The 19845-nt window shown below is 51.9% G+C and overlaps 1 protein-coding gene across 1 annotated transcript in view; it reads right to left on the bottom strand.

Annotated features, from left to right (window-relative positions):
- Window positions 1–16541, bottom strand: part of WWC3 (WWC family member 3) — a 115832-nt gene extending 99291 nt beyond the window's left edge. The window contains exon 1 of the mRNA XM_013985877.3: window positions 16058–16541. Coding sequence (XP_013841331.3) covers window positions 16058–16341 — 284 coding nt within the window. The 5' untranslated portion in view covers window positions 16342–16541. The remainder of the gene's footprint in view (window positions 1–16057) is intronic.
- Between the last annotated feature and the right edge of the window lie 3304 nt (window positions 16542–19845).

Below are 19845 nucleotides of genomic sequence, written 5' to 3'. Positions count from 1 at the left end.
TCCCATGGGAAACCTATCCAGGACTTGGGGCTCCTATCTAGTGACTGACCACCAGAGTTTAATGGTGGGTTGGGTGTGAGACCGAGAAGGGTCAGAGAAAGCAGAGAAGGTTCTCCACGAATCACTGTACCATGGCTGCTGTGTGATGCAGATGTACCTGGGCTAGTGATGGAAGAACACACGTGCGTGCACCCCTTCTCTCAACGACACGCACAGTGGGTGAGGCAGGCACCTCTCGGGGTGGCTGCCCATCTCACACCGAACCTGTTATTCTGGGAACCACGGTTGGGCTGGAGGGGTCTGTACTCCTCCTGAAAGCACAGGCAGGTTTCTGTGTGTTTGCATGTGTTTCCAAAGCCAGAACCTCTACCATGCATCGGATTTCCTGGGGTCAGTGACTCCACCGTGCTTTAGAAGCCCTGCCCTCCAGCCGGCCTCAGAGCACTCCTAGCAGGTCTGTCAAAAGCAGGAAGGAGAGGTGAATACCCACAAGAGAGAGATGGAGGGAAAACATACAAAATATTAGGTTTCGACCATACAAATAGCAACAATGTAATCCTTCCAAAGACTGTGGTAATAGAAAAGAGAGCAACCTTAGTGGGAAAACCAGTGAAATCCAAATAATGTCTGGAGGTAGATTCATAGTAACATATCAAGGTTGGCTTCTCAGTTCTGACGAGTGTATGATGCTGATATAAGATGTTACCAATGGGGCAAAACGATCCCAGCTTTGCAACTTTTCTGTAATTCTATAACATTCCAAAATAGAATATTCCAGGGAGTTCCTGTGTGGTGCAGTGGAAACGAATCCAAATAGTATCCATGAGGCTTGATCCCTGGCCTCGCTCAGTGGGTTAAGAATCTGGTGTTGCTGTGAGCTGTGTGGTGCAGGTCACAGATGTGGCTCAGATCCCATGTTGCTATGGCCCCAGCTGTGTAGCTGTGGCTGCAGCTCCAATTAGACCCCTCGCCTGGGAACCTACCTAAAAAGCAAACAAACAAACAAGCAAAAAACAGAAACAAAATGCTATGGAGAAAAATAACCGCACACTGGCAGTACTACAATAATAGTACTTACATATCATACAATTAGGGGCAATCTAAACGGTCAAAAACAGAGGAATATTGAATAAACTACAGTACAGCTGCTCAGTGGGAGCCTATGCTCCCAACAAGAATGTCGCTGATGAGAACTACAGGGCAACACAGCATAGAAACGCATAAGTGAGGATGCCCCCACTGGCTTCAAATAGCAGAAACTGCAATTCAACTGACTTTAAAAGATAAGGAGATTTTGTTACATTTCACGGAAGAAAAGGTGCTGCAGACAGGCAGCTCCAGAGCCTTAAATCGTCCACCCACGCCCCTTATCAAGGACGCAGGCTTTCCACTCAGCCACCCTCGGCTTCCCAGCCGGCTCCCTACTGGATTTCATGGAAGCGACTTTTCTGCCCAGCTCCAGATTTAGGTGGAGACAAGGCATCAATAGAAGTTACTTCCGTGTAGGTCTATGGGAACCAGGAGCCTTCTTCGCACCCATGCCTGTCTCGGATCTCCCCTCACAGCTCTGGGTTATGTGCTCCTGCCTCAGCCAATTGCAGGCCTAGCTGCTCTATGACTGCTTAGAGCAACTTCGGGCACTACTGACACTGGGACCGGATCATTCTTTGTTAGGGCGAGGGCTGTCCTGTGCATTGCAGGGCATCTGGCATCATTCCTGGCCTCTCCCCACTGGATGCGAGAAGCACCCTATCCCCACCTCCAGTTGTGACAATTAGAAATGTCTCCAGACACTGCCAAATGCCCTCTAGGGGGCAAAATCACCCCCTAGTTGAGACCCACTGGCTTTGAGCAACCAGGACTTCACCCGGAGCTGCAGAGAAGGTCTACAAAGGGGGTCACCCCAAGAAAATGGGGGCTCTGACAGCTGGCGAGAAGACATTGCTCTGGAGGAACTGTATATAAGGAAAACTCAGGGCAAAACACAAATACAAGATTATCATTACAAAGACAGAAAACCTGTTTCTACATGCATAACTACATTCAGCAAACATTTATTGAGAACCTGCTATGTGCTAGGTAGTGTCCAGAAAAAGCAGAATAAAACGTAAATAACTGAGTTAAAGGGAAGAGGTCATTTAATGTAAAAACATTATATAAATAACTAGATCTCCGCTTGGTTTCTTCATTTTCCCATTTCCTTTTTTTAAACTGTTTTTATTTTTAAATGATTATAGATTCACAGAAAGTTGCAAAGAACTGTACAGGGAAGCTGCATGCACCATTCGCACAGTGTCCCCCGACATCATATCCTGTTGGCTGGACTCGTACAGAGGTTTAGGGGTTTCCTCTGAAGGGGAACAGGCTAAAGAAGGGCTCTCCCTGTGTCTCCAGGTTTGTGAAGGGGGATAGACAGAGGTGGAGAGCAGCTGGGTTTCTTCTGTCCTTCCATGAGCTCTGAGCAGGCACATATGTGTACATGCAGGATTCCTGTAACTGAACCACTGAAGTTCATTAAACACACAGTGGGGCTGGGGTGGCGGGAGGGGGAAGAGGCTTGTTTGCCTGGGAGCACAAAAGAATGAGAGTCCCATACCTGAATTCTCCCAGGAACTGAAATTTTTCATACCTTTAAATCTTGGCTTCTTAACTGTGTATTCTGCCCCAGTATTACTGACATATAATTGACATGTAACACCTGTAACATTGTGTAAATTTAAGGTGCACAAATGTGTTGATTTTGATACACATACACAGGGCAACAATCTGATGACCGCAGAATTAGCTCACACCTCCAACATGACATCACATAATCACCATTTCTTTTTGGTGATGAGAACAAGTAAGATCTGCTCTCTTCGCAATTTTCAGGTATGCAACTATAGTACCATTAACTGTAACCCTGATGCTGTGCATTAGATCCCCAGAATTAGCTGTGTATTTTTTAATGAAAATCATTCTAAAAGTGATTATTTTCCTGCCTTACATAAAGTACAGTTGACCCTTGAACAAAACGGGGGCTGGGGTGTGCACCCTCCCACTCTCCACAAAGTTGAAAATCTGCGTATAACGTAGAGTTAGCCCCCTGTTCCTATGGCTCTTCCGGATGCACAGTTTTGTTCTGGAGTATTCGTTATTGGGGAAAAAAAAAAAACCCACAGGTGGTCCCACGTAGTTCAAACCCAAGGTGTTTAAGGGTCAACTGTCACCTGAATTTGCACGTTGTTTAAATGAGCTAATCTAACTTGCCGTGGCTGTCTCCTGACAGTTAGATGCAGCATCCTTCTGGGGGGAGGAAAGAAGCCTCTTCTGAGGGTTCCTTGACTCAAAGGTCCCCAGTTGCATTTTACAATTCTGAGCTCCTTCCCTCCAGCTGCTTAGACTTTCGGCTGAGGTCTTCTCTCTTATTTTATTTTATTTTGCCACTTCCATGGCATGCATTTCCCAGGCCAAGGCTCGAACTCGTGCCATAGTACTGCCAACGCTGGATCCTTTAACCACTAGGCCACCAGGGAACTCCCCAGCTGGAGTCTTCCTAGCCTGTTCCCCCTGCCCCGGCCCTACCCACCCCACCCCCAGTGACTAATAGTTACCTGGATTAGACCCCGTATTCTCCTAAGACCAGAGGTCAGCAAATGTTCTCTGCAAAGGCCCAGACAGTAAATATTTCCAGTTTTGCAGGCCACATGGTCTCTGCCCAGCAACTCAACTTTGTCCTTGTAGCTCAAAAGCAGCCACAGACAATAAATAATTGCGCAGACATGGCTGTGCTCCAATAAAACTTAATCTATGGACACTGAGACCTGAATTCCACATAACTTTCACGAAATACTACTCTCTTTTTGATTCTTTTTCAACCATTTAAAAATGGAAATCCATTCTTATCTTGCAGGCTGTACAAAAACAGGTGGCCAGCTGGATTCGGCTTGCAGGCTGCTATTAGCCAACCCCTGTCCTAAGATCTCCCGGGGCCAGCCACCACATCTGGGAAACAGTTTACACTCAGCAAGCATCAGGTCGCCGACCGACAACAAGTACTGTTATTCTTGTTGTTTGTGTAAGAAGATCTTGCCACAAGTACATCGGGGGACGTGCGCAGTGGCATGGCACAGGCATGGACCTGGACCCTCGGCACCCTCTGACCTCAAGGCTGACCCTTCCCCCAGCAGCAGGCTGGCAACGGCTGCATCGCTGGCCTACTATTTTATATAAGGTCTTTTCATTTCCCATCTCCTTGAGGAAAAGAGCTAGGTGATATTAATTATGTGTTATCCTCCACCACATCTGGCACAGATGCAGCATCTCTTTTTTTTGTATTTATTAAAAACCCCATTCGCTGGAGTTCCCGTTGTGGCGCAGTGGAAACGAATCCGACTAGGCACCATGAGGTTGCGGGCTCGATCCCTGGCCTCGCTCAGTGGGTGAAGGATCCGGTGTTGCCGTGACCTGTGGTGTAGGTCGCAGACGCGGCTCAGGTCTGGCGTTGCTGTGGCTCTGGCGTAGGCCGGCGGCTACAGCTCCGATTGGACCCCTCGCCTGGGAACCTCCATGTGCCACACCTGCAGCTCTAAAAAGACGAAAAAACAAAACAAAACAAACAAACAAAAACCCCATTCACTTCTGGCTTCCTAGCCCTCAATTTAAAAAGAAACTTCAAAACATTCTCTACTTCTCTCTTTCTCCAACAAACTAAAAGCTACATTAAGTTGATCTCTTTGATCCGCAATTGATTTTTCTTCAAGGGTGACGGCTGCTCCCATGTGCAGAGTTCACATGGCTGCCCTCAGTTAGGATCACGTGCTGGTATGTGTGTCCTTGGCACTAAAACAAAAGCAGAAGCCCCAAACCAGATCCCGACTTCGTGGATGAACCTCAGTAACATCAGGCAAGGTGGCAGAAGCCAAACACGAAAGGGCATCTGTATACAGACACACAGATATATAAACCTGATCCCACCTCCCTGAACTTCTCGGGCCAGGCGAATCCACGGAGACAGAGAGGACACGGGTGGTTTGGTGGCTGCCAGCCCTGGTGGAGGCAGAACGGGGAGTGAGGGCTTAATGAGCACAGGCTTCTTTTGGGGGAGATGGAAATGTCTTGGAAGTGGACAGAGGGCGTGGTGGCACCATGTTTTTTTTGAGAAGGAGTTACATTGAGTGAATTTCACTTTACCTCCATAAAAACATGTTTTTTGAAAAGAACGGTGGTGGATCCACGTCTTCTGATGGTGGAAGGAGCACCTAGGCAGACCGTTCAATGAAAACGGCAAGGCACAGAGAAGAGAGGGAGAGCACGATCCCATTTCCATAAACCTCCAAAACGAAGGTCCAGGCTTCTGCACATATGCTTCGGGAGAGGTATCGAGAAGGGACCAGAAGGCCATACGGCCAGCTGTTGTAAGGCCGGGTGCCTGAGGGAGGCAAGCGGGCATTTTCTTGCGTTCTGCCTATTTCTACATGCGGTCATTCTCACGCGGCAAGAACGCTTCCGTGAGCTCCCCATGGGCCTGACCATCAGCACCACGCACGCCTGTGCATCACAGCACCGCGCCAACCGAGACTGGATGGTGGGGTCTGCGGGAGAGAAGCACAGCTGGGTGCAGAGAAAAACTCCACCAGGCAGCGCTGTTGGTCACCAGGATGTCCAAGAATCCAGTTTTACCAACGCCACCGATCCTCTGGCTGCAGTGATGGGGTGATCAGTCCCATGAAGCACGTTAAGCTTCATAAATGCAGCACCAGGCCTCAGAAGGGCCTACTGTCAGGACAGCGTCATGCCCTCTTTCAGAACGTTTCCTCTGAGAAGCAGGCCCCTGTGCGCGAGGGGCATTTCTGGACGGAAGCGGAACGGGAGAGAGGGTGCCATCGCGGCTGGCTGCGGCCAGACCGTCCCTGAATTGCGCTCGGAACGCCAGGCCCCATCCTGGAGACGGGAGCCGGGCCTCGGCCCTGCCGGTCGCCCTGGGCTGGAAGCCTGAAACGCCCCCGTTCCAAATCCTCTTGCACTTCACCCAACGCGTCCATCTGTCCCCATGTAACTGACGCTTCCAAAAAGTAATGGACACCCAGGGAAAAGGGGCGGGAGAAAATCCTCAAAAAAGACAGGAAGGGCAATTCCCAAGCAGTAGGCCATGAAAGCCATGTGTCACAATTCTGAAATTCCAAATGCGCAGTGACAGAACTGAAAATATCCACCGAAGAGCAACACTGGCTGACTATATTGGGTAGTGACATCATCATTAGAAACAGGAAAGTATTCTAGGCTCAAGTTAGGGAATAGAAATTGCCAGGGGATAGAGGTCGAGGAAGGAAGGGGGGGAGGGGAAGGGAGAAGAGGCAGGAGAAGGGCTTCTGAAATTTTTATCTATAATAGCACCCGGGGTTTTTTGTTTGTTTGTTTTGTACCTGCACCACAGCAGCAACCAGAGCCACAGTAGTGATAACCCCAGATCCTTAACCCACTGAGCCACCAGGGAACTCCTACAGCACCCTGTTCTGTGCGGAATTTTTCATTTAATTATCTGAAGAGTTGATAAATCCACAGAGTTCAAAGAGCAACAGGGATAAAAAGACATACTGGCCACCCCTGACTCTATCTTCATGGTTCCCACCACTATCTCCCCCAAAGAGGAACACAAAGTCCTTACAAACAAATGTGAACGGAGACACTGACCCCTCTCTCTTAAGGCACACACTGGACCCATCCTACACCCACGGCCACTGAGGGCTTCCTCATCTCGGTCCTCCAGACTGGCGGCTTTCCAACCTCGCTGCAATGCAGCGCTGCGCTCCACATGCCAACAACTTCTGCTGCCTTGTAGCTGGGGACCCAGGCTCCGCACGCAGCCCCCTCGCTCCTGAACCCCGGCCACCACCCACGCTGGCCCCAGTTTATGTGAGAGGGCCACAATAAACTGATGTTACAAGCAGGTGCAGCCAGCTAAACGACAGCTAGGACCCGAATGCAGGTCTGGCCAGCTGGGGCACAGGACAAGAGCACTTTCTTCTTCAAAACTGGACAGACGACGACGACAATGGGTTTGGTGCAGTTTGCAGGGAAAAACTCATAAATGCACCAAGTCTCTCAATGGTGATTCCCATCTCCAGACTCACTTTCGCACTAGCCCTGGCACAAACGAACTGCACAGTGCAATCTTTAGAGCAGCTTAGAACACGGGGCTACCTGGCCCACGTGCCAGGTGCCAGGATTCCTGAAGCTCCCGGCCAGCTCGACTGTGTACAGTCCTAGCGGAGAAGCCTGCTCCCAGGCATCAAGGAGCCAAAACAAGCAGCGTTCGAAGAACAGACAACAGCTGATCACGGCCAGCCCGAGACCTCATTTTTCTCACCGAGGACACGAGGTCATGTTTATATTTTGACATTGTAAATATATGCATGGTCATTTTACTTCGAGTAAAATAGTTGGGAGCTGACATAATGGAATTAAAGACATAGCTACTTCCTATATTCTGCAGGGAACACCTGGACAGGGAGGGCACCTCAGGGCGGCTTCCAAAACACAGTGGAGGAAGTTCCCTTGTGGCGCATAGGGTTAAGGATCCACCGTTGCTGCAGCTGTGGCACAGATGGCACTGTAGCACGGGTTTGATCCCTGGCCCGGGAACGTCCGCATGCTATGGGTAAGGCAAAAAAAAAAAAAAAAAAAAAAAAATTCAGTGGAGCCACACCATGGAACAGTATTTGGTGATGAAAGGGAAGGGAGCACTGCTCCAGGCTGCAACACAAACACATCTCAAAAACATGATGTTGAGTGAGATAAGCTAGACATGGAAGGCCACAGACTGCGTGACTCCAAGTACATGAAACGTCCAGAACCGACAAATCTACAGAGACAGAGGAGAGCTTCATGGCTGCCAGGAGCAGGGGGACATGAGGAATTACCTGTTCATGGGTACAGGGTTTCTTTCTTTCTTTTTTGGGGGGCTGCACTTGTGGCCTATGCAAGTTCCCAGGCTAGGGGTCGAATTGGAGCTACAGCTGCTGGCCTACACCATAGCCACAGCCATATAGCCAGGCCAGGCCCGAGCCGAGTCTTTGACCTACACCACAGCTCAGCAATGCCAGATCCTTAACCCACTGAGCAGGGCCAGGGATCGAACTCACATCCTCATGGACACTAGTCGGGTTCATTATCACTGAGCCACAGTGGGAACTCCCAGGGTTTCTTTCTGAGGCAATGACAATGTTCTGGAATGAGATAGTAGCGACGGTTGCACAAGCTTGTGAATGTACCAAAAAAAACCCCACTAAACTGCGCACTTAAAACGGTACATTTTGGAGTTCCCATTGTGGTACAGCAGAAGCGAATCCGACTAGTATCCATAAGGATGCGGGTTTGATCCCTGGCCTCGTTCAGTGGGTCGGGGATCTGGCGTTGCCATGAGCTGTGGTGTAGCTCACAGCCGTGGCTTGGATCCCACGTTGTCGTGACTGTGGTGCAGGCCAGCGGCGACAGCTCCAATTCAACCCCTAGCCTGGGAATTTCCATATGCCGCGAGTGCGGCCCTAAAAACTGAAATAAAATAAAATAACATGGTACATTTTACAGTATATGAGGTCTATTTCAATTTTTAAAAACAGGACAAAGCCAGTTGACCCATACACTCAGAGGGCTCCCCACACCAGAGACGGGCACCTTTCTCTGGTGGCTCCTTCATCCAGAGAAGGGATTGGGGGGGATGGGTATGTCTCTAGGGAGGTCTCAGGCAACCTGAAATCTACACACACACGCACACACACACACTCAGGAGGCCAGGCCGGCTCTCTGGCATGCTGTGGAACAGTGAAGTGTTAACACACTCATTTTCTTCTGGTCCCCTGCACACACATATACACTTGGCATTTAGTCACGACCTGTTGATGGAGAATATTCTACCAACTGAAGAATACATTCATATTACTTTCCCAAAGCTCCATGTACTGGTATTCCTAGTTGCATGCTTAGTAAATGCAGGGATTTGCACAAAAACATGTATAACACCCGTTCTTCGTGGAAACACAGACAGCGGGTCTCTGTGGTCTCACCCTCTGCTGAGGAACACCTGGGGAACTGCCCATCCACTTGAGAAAATCCAGCTCCTCAACAGGCGTCATTGCAACCGGGCGGACAGAAGGAGATCAGCGGGTCTCAAACAGGCCGGCTGACGCCCCAGCGGGCGTCTGATCACGTCTGAAGACACCTTCGGGGGTCGTGTCTTGGGGGGCTGTGCGGCTGGCAGGCCCCAGGTAGAGGCCAGGGCTGCGGCCAAACCCCCTGCGCTACGCAGGCAGCGCGACAGCACGGACGGAGCCCCTCCCCAGGGGCTAACAGTGTGGGGCCGCGAGAGCCTGCTCTACAGGGGCACCTGCCAGGGTTGGACACCTTCGAGGACACGGCCTCTCAGCCACAAAGGACGCCGAGCGGCCCAACATGCTCCCCGATGACACCAAGACCCCGAGCGCGCACGGTCAACAACGACGACGACGGGGGCGGCAACCGTGACGGCTTCTGAGCGCGGTTGACAGGTGGCCTCCAGGTTGGCCTCTGGTGAGTCAGCAAGATTCCTCTGCCGACCCTCGGCCTGAATTCAAGCATCGGCTGCGTCCCGGGCGCGGCTTGTTTCCTTCACAGCTTCTCCGACAGAGTCCCTGACTTCTCTAGTCCTGGTACCCTGGATATCTCCGGCTCAGGGCCGTCAGCATCCGTGAAAAGCTCCGACACGTTCCTACGTGGCCTCTTCTCTCAGAAATCCGCCCTGCCCCGCACGCTTACTTGGCTGGCTCATCAGACAGGACTTGGGGCCCACAGAAGAGAAAAGCATGGACTCGGAGAACAGACTTGTGGTTGTCAAGGGGAAGGGGGACGGAGTGGGATGGCTGGGGAGCTCGGGGTTCATAGATGCAGTCTGTTGCCTTCGGAATGGATGAGCCATGAGATCCTGCTGGGTGGCACTGGGAACTATGCCTAGTCACTTATGATGGAGCAGGATACTGTGCAAAAAGAGAATGTGTGACTGGGCCACCATGCTGCACAGTAGAAAAAAAATGTATTGGGGAAATAAGTATTAAAATAATAAATAATAATAATAAAATAAAAATGCAAATATATATATATATGACTTGGGGCCTAACGTGAGTGAAACTCCGGACTCGATCCACAGGAACAGGACTCCTAGGGCTGTGGTGAGGAGCCCGGCAGAAAGTGTAAAATGCTTAGCACAGTCCCCCCCCCCCCCCCGCCCCGCCCCGAGCACCCAACAGACATGGACTGGTGTGGCTGCTGCCAAAGACACCGAGCTCGCCAGACGCTCCCAGCCCCTCTGGGAAAACAGCATCGAGGCTGTATTAGTTTCCCACTGCTGCTGTAACAAACTACCACAAACCACGTGGTGGGAAAACAACCCACATTTATGATCTCACACTTCTGGAGGACGGCAGTCAAAAATCAGTTTCATGTGGCCAAGATCAAGGTGTCGGCAGGGCCGTGTTCCAACTGCAAGCTCGAAGGGAAAATCCACTTCCTTGGCTCTCCCAGCTTCTAAGAGGCTGCCTGCACTCTGTGGCTCAGGGTCACATGACTCCAAGGCCTGCTTCTGCTGTCGCATCTCCTTCTCGGACTCTAACCCTCTGCTTCCCTCTTGTAAGGACTCCTGTGATTACACTGGGCCCACCGAGATAATCCAGGATGATCACCTCATTTCAAGATTCTTAACTTAATCCCACCTACAAATATCATTTGCCTGGAAGGTAACTCATTAATAGGTTTTGGAAACTAGGATGTGGACATCTTTGGAAGGTCATTATTCCATCTGGGGGAGGGGGCGGGCGGGCGGGAGGGGGGGTCCTGTTAAATATCTAACAACAAGGAACACAAGATAAAAGGAGCCAGTGGGCATAACACAGTACAAGGGGCACGCAGTTCCTTAGCCAGGGGAGAGTCAGGCCTCAGCAGTGGATCGGGGCTCACCTCTGGAGTCAGAAAGAAGCCGCTCCTCGCAGGCTCTGGGAAGCGAGGTTACTAAGTGCCCCCCTCTGGGCCTCCGCTCCATCACCTGTTGCCCTACAGCTCACACAGTCGTCGTGGGCTTTCAGGTCGAGCACCCGTGCAAGCGCCTAGACTGCTTGGCACATGCTAAGCACCCCACATGTGCCCTTAAGACCCAAGGATCCCAGCGGGGAGACCCTGGAGGCAGGAACAGCATGGGAGGCCGCAGGGGAAAGGACGTGTGAGCCCTCCCAGAGGCAGGGCCTGTCCGCTGGGGCTCCGCCCTTGGGATCCTGAACCCTGGAAAAGACCCTAAGACGGAGAGGCTGGGCAACAGCTCCCAAATGAGTAAATGCAGGAGCGAATGAACAGAGGGAGTATGCTTACAACTAAGCAGGGGCTGGGCAGCTGGGTGGCACAGGCGACAGAGCCCTGGATCAGGGTCAGACTCAGCTCAAGTCCCTGTCCTTCCAACAGGGATGCACCCCTTGGCTGTGGCCCTCAAGTATGGGATGAGGAGTTTGTGGGAGACAGCCCTGACTCTTCCAACCCCAAAGCTGTAGGGTTCAAGCTATGCGAGGCCTTGCCCGAGTCTGGCCTGCCATACACGAAGACGCTGGGTCAGTCAAATTGACCTGGTCCCTCTCTAAGGACCAAACACACCCAGCACTTCCGCAGCTGCAGCACTTTTCTCACCTTGCCGCTTCCCGCCCCAGCACTGAGAAAGCACTAGAAAGGCCTCGACCAAGGAGACGGTGGAAGACGATAAAGAACCCCCAGGCTCTAGTGAGCCCTCCTCCTTTTCTCAGAAGCCATCGCCGCCTGATAATGGGGCCTGGCAACCATCACAGTCTCCGTTTTGTGTGTCTCCCATCTCCCAGACACACTTGGTCTCCATCTACCATCCCAGCACACAGAAGGCCAGGAATCTAGAAATATCACTTCATTTTACTGGATGTAAATGGGAACAACTGAACTCCGAAGAATTTAGCTCTTCTTTTATTCTATCAGATTAATTTTCCTGGATTTACTGGAAAGGCAGCCCGTGAGCAAAAGGACCCAGGCTAGAAGAAGCTCACCGGGCCCAGCAGGTGACCTCTGACAGGACACTTGACCCAAGGGTTTCTGCAACAACAGTGCCTACGAGAGAAGGTGAAACCCATAATTGCCACTTCCAAAATCAGACTGAAAGGGAAGAAAAGGAAACAGAGATTTCTAAACATCCGAGAGCTATTTTTGGAAATGAATGACTTTTCCATTCACTTTTCTTAAAAAAAAAAAAAAAAAAAGAAAAAAGAAAAAGAAAGAAAAGAAAAGAAAGATATTAGACCAAGAATAAACCAGGAAGTGGGTGTTGATCATCTGAATGGAAGAGTCTTACAGAAGCCCACAGCTTATGGCCTTAAAAGCCAGGCGCTCCCCCATGTTTTTACAAACACTACCTATAATCTTAAAGAGTGAAAAGTGGAGAAATCATTACCTGTTTATCAGAAAGTTTACAAAATCCCAAAATAGACTCTGTGGTGGTAAATATAGGAAACCTCCTATTAATTAACACTGAATAACCTAGGTTCCAAGAAGGTAGCAGTGATGTCAGCGGGCCCTGTCATGTGGGGCTCCAACATGGCAAATTCCAGAACCACGGATTGTTTTCTCCTTAAAGCACTAGCAATGGTTCAAAGGACTTTTTTAATACACCACAGAATTCCTCCGCGTGGCGCAGGTCAAATCCCATCTCGTGAACAAGTGGCTCCCTAACAGCTTTTGTCATGACAGGATCGGGGCCTCCCAGCAGCATCCTGACCATTTATGCTCTGCTTTGGTCCCCAGTGTGAAGGGGCCCACCCCTCTTACTCTGCTCCAGGTGGGCATTTCCAGCAACGCACAATCCCCACTGAGCTCTCGGAAGCAGAACAGGAAGGTTCGACCACGCAGTCCATCTACAGGAGGCTGTCAACACCACCCCGCCAGAAGCAGACAGAGACACAACCGTCGAAGGCACCGAATGTTTCCAAAAGCGGCAAAAAAGGTCTTCCCGTATTTCCCGCCTACATGGTAACCACCTTTTTATAAAGTGACCATTGATCTGCGAGTTCATATATGTAGAAGGCACATGTGCCACTAATGTAAACCACACACGATTCGCTGCTAGCAACGACCAGCCACGGAAATGGTAAATTAACTTGGTATTTTTTAACAAAGTTTTGGGTATGACTCCCACCCCAGAACTGGGAAAATCATACGCACAATTCTGATCCGCAGAGATAGTGAATTTAAACCGCAGGTGGGTTCATGATCACACGAAAGAAATTCTGTTTTGAAAACACTGAGGTGTTTTGGTTGTGCGTTTTTGTTTTTTTTTTTTAACACATCTGTAGCCACATCTGTAAAGATGGTTCCTCAGGCTTGCAACCTCTTGGTTGTCACTCAAAAAAGAAAGTACAGCTACAACCATTCACCAAACACGTCCCGAGCTGGCAATATGAAATGTTCACCACGGCATTGAATGGAATTACTCTAAAATGCTGGAAGAGGTTGTTTACAACCCTCGGCCCTCGGTTGGTTACCTGGCTCACGGCAGCATATTTTAGGCTATTACGGTTTTAAAAAATTATATATGAAACGAGGTTCTCAGTCAAGTCACAATTTTCGCCTAAGACATTCATCTATTCCTCCGTATGTTCATTTCCCCTAAAAACCTATTTATTTGCCTCTCTTGTCAGGTTTCTGTTTGGAAGCTGTTTGGGGAAAGCCCTCATTTTTGTTAAATCGAATTATTAATGCAAGGAATGTTATGGTATTTATAGCCGTACAACCAGGGAAAGTCCTCACGTCTTGAGTACTGTCTGCTGATGGGGGGGAGGGGGGGCCAAACTCGACGCCAAAAAAAAAGGGTTTTCACTGTCAGATGCACATGGAGAAAAGGCTGTGTTGTGACACACACAGTTTTTCCCCATATAGTGAAAATCACTTAGGACTTTACAGGATAACCAGTCACCTATCAAAATCAGCAGGGCTCTGTTTTGCAAGAAGAAGAAGAATGACTATTACACCATTTACACCCTTCCGTAGGCTCCACTTAAATGTTTGTGGCTTGCTGAACATTCCATACATATTTCGGGCAAGGTATTATGGGAGCCGAAGTGCAAGCTGTCCCCTGCTGAATTCTCACTCGCTATAAAAACAATGTCTCATAAAAGTGTACACATGTTTTTACTTTACCAAAAAAAAAAAAAAAAAAGGAAAATATCCACTTTTGTTCCACTCAATCGACACTTTGAGCATGAGAAACAGGACTTTTTAAAAATCTGTAACATAGGCGATGTCTGAAAAGCGTGAAAGTGTCATTCAGCGACACAGATTTCTGGAAAGAGGCACAGCGGAAATGCATACGAAATGCCCGGAAAGGAAGATTCTGGTAGCTGTCTTCTGGAGGGCCTGCTCACCTAGGTCCCCGGTGGGACCGCTAAAAATGGAAATTCTTACATGTGTGCTTTCCAGCCTGAGTCCCCACTCCACCGTAACCCCAACTGTTTTATATTATCCTCATGAAATGAGTCTTCGCCTTTCCTAAGCAAAAGAGTATTTTTAATTGGGTCATTTTCCAGTTGTTTGGATTTTTAGCAGACATACGGCATAAAAGGGTGCCGCATTCCAAGCAGGTCTACCAACTCCAGAACCATCTGAGGCTTGATCAGACAGCTGTGGCTCGAGCCTTTGGTTAAAATTATAATATGATCTCACCTGATTTTCAAAATAACTAAGCATCTTTCTAAGCCATAAAAACTGTGCTATAACTCATCTAAGTCTCCGAGTCCAGAAGTCTGCAATGTTCAAAGAGAATTTTGTTAGGGAACCATGATCCTTTTGCCTTTCTTTGTTTTCCCTATCCAAACCCAGAGAAATCTTCAAACAATAATTCGGCTTCCCTCCTCAAAAGTTTATTTTCAAACGCCAATGCCATGCAGCGCTGCCTTTCCTGTGCAGGGAAGAGGAAACAGGAGCATGTCACCACACTAGGCCTTTTCATGTCTTAAAATCACTGGGAAGCTCGCAGTATTTCCTTTCTGGCACTCAGGCCCAGCGTGGAGCGAACTTGCTCCGAGAGGACAAGATATCAGAAAATCACTGGAAACGCTCAGTTTCAACAAAATTCCAAGTGCACAAAAAAAACGCATCTCTCCAAGAGCAGCTGAACCACTGAAACCAACAGACAATGGAACAAAAAGTTAAGGGAAACCGTCATTACACGAATTTAATTAATCGCAATCTGGTGTTCGATTTTAGAAGCATCGGTTTTTCACTCCGGAGGATTTAGTTACATGAATCAGAAGACAACTTGAAAGCTCTACTCGTATCTTGCACAAAAAGGAAAGCGAAAATTCAACTTTTGTTTTCCATTTATTCCAAAAGCATATGGGTCTAATCAGAGTCCACTCTGGCCGCAGTACACAAGGCTTTTTCCATCAGAATTTTTACTCTGTTTCTAAGGTGCTGAAGAGTAACCAACCCAGTTTGGTGGTTCCTCCAAAGAACCGGGAATCCCTGAAGTGTCCCATCCCATCTGGCAGAGTCTTCGAATGGAAACTAGGCTGAGCCTGCCAGACAAGGAACCCACACCACGGAGCTGGGGCGCACGTTTGAGCTCCAAGATGACAGCTCATCTGGCCACCGCGGGGCCGGGGGGCGCCTGTGGGGCCACAGCCCGGGGCGGTGGGCCGCAGAGGCCCGGCAGGGATGGGCGAGGCCGCGGCGGAAAAAGGAAGAGAGGGCCATCCGTCAGCCCCTGGAGAGGAAATTCCAGGCGCCCAGCTCCCAGGCGTCGGTCAGCGGGTGACGTGAGGGAACCAAGTCAGAGTGTCCGCCCCGCAGTGGAGGCCGGGAGGAGGCCAGGGCTCCGCGCTCCAGGGGCTCGAGGCCCGGAGAGGGGGCGCCTCGATCCTCGTCCAGGGCCCCGGGGAAGGGGGCACCCGGATCTTTGCCCAGACCCAGAGGCCTCCCGGTGTCCTCGATCCTCTCCCTGGGCCAAGGAATGGGGTGCCCCAACACTAGCCCGGGCCCGCGCCCCCCTTACCGGTCCCGGGGGTCGATCCACGACGTCTGGCGCGTGTTGTGGTCTATGTAGAAGACCCGGCCGTCATAGTCGCGTGCCTCCTCCCAGCCGGCGGGCAACGGCAGCTCGGCGCTCTCTCGGGCCCGCGGCGGTGGCGGCGCGGAGGGCGCGGGGGGCGCGGGGGCCGCGGCGGGGGTCGCGGACGGCGGTGGCTCCCGCGGGGACTGCGCGGGCGGCGGCGGCTCCCGCGGGGCCTCGCGCGGCTGTCCCCGCCGCCGCCGGCGGCCGCCGCTCAACCACGGCATGACGGCTCGGGCCCCGCCGCCGCCCGGCCGCCCCACGCGCGCCGCCTCCTCCGCCAGCACTAAGGCCCGGCGCCCGGGGCGCGGGGGCGGTCGCGGGGAGCCGCCCGCCGCGCCCGATGCATCCTCCGCCCGGCGCCCGCGCACGGGCGCCCGCCCGCTGCCCGCCGCCCGCCGCCCACCTAGCCCTGCGCTCCGCTGCCCGCGCTGCCTGGGTCACTCGGGTTGCCGCCGCGCGTGGAGTCACAGCCCCAGAGCCGCCGCCGCCGCTGCTGCCGGCAGCTCCTCGGTTCCCGCGGCACGCCCGGCCATCTTCGTTCCTCGGCGCGGCCGGGGGGCGGGGCGTACGCAGGCCCCGCCCCTACCCGGGTCCTCGCCCCTCCCTCCACCCCTTCTCCCGCGGCGGCTCCTCCCCCTTTTTGCTGCAAACCCTTCACTCTCCTTAGGCTGCTTTGCCTCCAGTCTCCCTTGGGGGCTCGTCGGCTCCCGGCTCCTCGCCCCCCCAACCCCGGACTCACCCCCGCCCGCCGCTTCTCCTCCTCCTTCCCGGCCGGCTGCTCCTACCTCCCACCCCCGCCCACCCCACTGCTCCTCGATCTTCCCCTCCAGCTCCCCGCGCTCCTCCCTCTTCTCTCCCGCTCCACCACCTCCTTGGGCCTAGCCGGGAAACCGCACGGAGGCCAGGATGGGCGCCGCCGCGTCCGTCCGCCCCCAGGCCACCGCGGAGAGGAAAGATAGCCAGGGGGACGGCGCCGCACCCGGGCTGCAGGCGCAGCCTCCCTGGGCCTGACTCCTGGGGCCCAACCGATTTCCCAGGAGAGGGACGTCACCTCACTGCACCCACACTCAGGCCTTGGATGTCTGGGGTCCTCCCCTCTGCCCGCTTGGTGGTGGAAGGGAGCAGCGCCCTGGGTCTCCCGAATACCCCCGAGGGTGGGTCAGGCCCGTGAGGGGAGACCGAAGAAGCTCAGTAGCTGGGTAGCTGGAGGAGGAATCCAAGGCCAATCCTGTTAGGTAGCAACTGGAGGACGCACCTGGAAGTGGGGAGTTGGGCAGGTGGCCACTTTTCGTCCCTTCCACGAGAGCCCCAGCAGGGCTGATCCCAAGTCCATACTCTGGGCCAGGCCCCCTGACCTGCCCTGAGCCCTTCCGTCTTCCAGTTAGGAGGATCCAATAGTTCGAGTGGAGACCCAAGTAGGCCACTGCTTGGAAGAAAGCCAGCTCGACTCCTAAAACATGAAACCTCTGTGGGAACTGGTAGTTTATGTTCCACTCACAGCTCATAGCTGGAGAAACTGAAGTCCAAAGATGGGGTTCTCTCTTGCTTCAGATCCCCCAGCTACGTAGTGCTCCAGGTCCCCGGCCACAAGACAATGCCAGGAAATGCAGGCAAGCATCAGGGAGGTTTTAAAGCACTCCTACAGCGATACAAAAATATCTAATAAAAACCCAGACAGCAATCCGCAGCAATCCACGTCTAGCTACGTTGGGGAAGAGACCAGGGCAAAACCTCCCAAAAGGCTCGCAGTACTTTGCATTCCTTCAGTGGGATGATTTTTTTCAGTATTTACCTGCTAAGTTGTTAAAACGGTACCATTACTTTTATAAAGGGGGAAATTGTTTTTAAAAAGAAGAATGTGAAGGCATCAAGACTGTAATTGGGACGTATCTGAGCGAGGCCTTTCCTCCCCTCCTCCCAGCAAAATACAGAAACTTCCTTGCTCCCCAAGAACCTGTCCCCGTCCGAATGTCATATGCCGGAAAGTCCACCACTAGAGTCCTTTTATTTATTTATTTCGTCTTTTTGCCTTTTCTAGGGCCGCTCCCTCGGCATATAGGGGTTCCCAGGGTAGGGGTCGAATCTGAACTGTAGCCGCCGGCCTATACCACAGCCACAGCAACGCGGGATCCAAGCCGCGTCTGCAAACGACACCACAGCTCACGCCAACGCCAGATCCTTAACCCACTGAGCAAGGGCAGGGATCGAACCCGCAACCTCATGGTTCCTAGTTGGATTCATTAACCACTGTGCCACGATGGGAACTCCTCACTAGAATCCTTTTAAACATGGACAGTCGATGTCCAAGGAAAAGGGAGGTAGAATATCAAAAGAGCCAATACTTTGTGATTTGGCCCGTTTCAGAGAATACCCAAGTGCTGCGTATCCTGGCCCTGACATCTTTCCTTCTGGTTGGTGTGATTTATTACCAAGGGGGCTGCCACTGCCTGTCCCTCTCTCCCTGTCTACCCTGCATTCAGTCACCTTGCCACCCAACATGGCCCAGCTGAAGCTGCATTCCCGCCCGCCCTCCCAGGTATCAAGTTTGTTTCAGAATTTCACAAATCTGGGCGCTATCCCTCGAAATTACCCTGAATGGGGCTGCAGTGCATTGGAGCGAAGCCAACCTCTGCAGAAAGAGAACACCCACACACATCAAAGGAATCACAAAAGGAAAGGCAAGATGAAAATGTATCAGATAAAGGGGCGGTGGGAGCTACACCCAAAGAAGAGCTAAGAGGCAATGTTGACCGGCCTTTCCCTGACGAGATCTCGTGTACATCAGACTGGCAGTGACTATGTGCTGCAGACCAACTATGTGCTGGGGTCGTGCTGGGCTTTGGGATGCTGCAGAGAACAGGAAAGAATCTGTGTACCCTCTACCCGCTAAGTCGGGGACGGAGCAAAGAAGTAAGCGCTTATCACTGTCACTTGTCTGCAAATGAAGCTAGGGCGCCGGCTTCAAACTGGGAGCTCAGAGAAGGCCTTGTGGGACGGAAAGGAGGACAGCTTGGGTGAGGAAAATGAGGCTCAGGTCTTTCGATTCCCAAGTCCTTAGCCCCTGCTCCCTGACACGTGGAGCTGCATTCACCAAATTCTTGATTTGCTGGCAGATGGGGTGCCCCACCCAGATCTTCTTGGCTGGGGCGCACACCCTCTTAGTGGGTGACCCTTGGCTGACAGATGTCTGAGGGATTATGCCCAGCCCCCAGGGACTACTGCCGTAGGACAGCCCAGCCCCCTTGACTTGGGTGGGACAAACTCTAGTGTAGCTCACCCTCCGCAGCTCCCCAGAGGCTGCCATGGCTCTGCCAGTTCCTCCCCTGCTCTAGCCTGCCTCCCATACCTGCATCAGTCAGCACACTCCCAGTGCCCACCTCAGGCACTGCTTCCAGGGAGCCTGACCCAAGAGAGTCTGCTCTGCTGGTTCTTCCAAGCACTGAGCAAATAGCAATCATAACACTACCTACAGGTATTCTTAACTTCTTTCGCACATTGATGGAGGAGAATTGAGAAGGAGTGTCACCTGGCATGCCAGTGGTGATCAACTGGAGCCCCTCACTGGAAAAGCTTTTTTTTTTTTTTGCTTGTTAGGGCCACACCCGCAGCATATGGAGGTTCCCAGGCTAGGGGTCAAACTGGAGCTACAGCTGCCAGCCTACGCCGCAGCCACAGGAACACCAGATCCGAGCCATGTCTGTGGCCTACACCACACCTCACGGCAACAC

Source organism: Sus scrofa, chromosome X, assembly GCF_054392235.1.
Source record: "Sus scrofa isolate SSC_HxYL_T2T_F1_AM1 chromosome X, Sscrofa_HxYL_maternal_Yorkshire_Landrace_v2.0, whole genome shotgun sequence".
NCBI lineage: Eukaryota > Metazoa > Chordata > Mammalia > Artiodactyla > Suidae > Sus > Sus scrofa.
The sequence above is the reverse complement of the archived record's forward strand: the minus strand, read 5'-3'. Positions and strand labels throughout refer to the sequence as shown.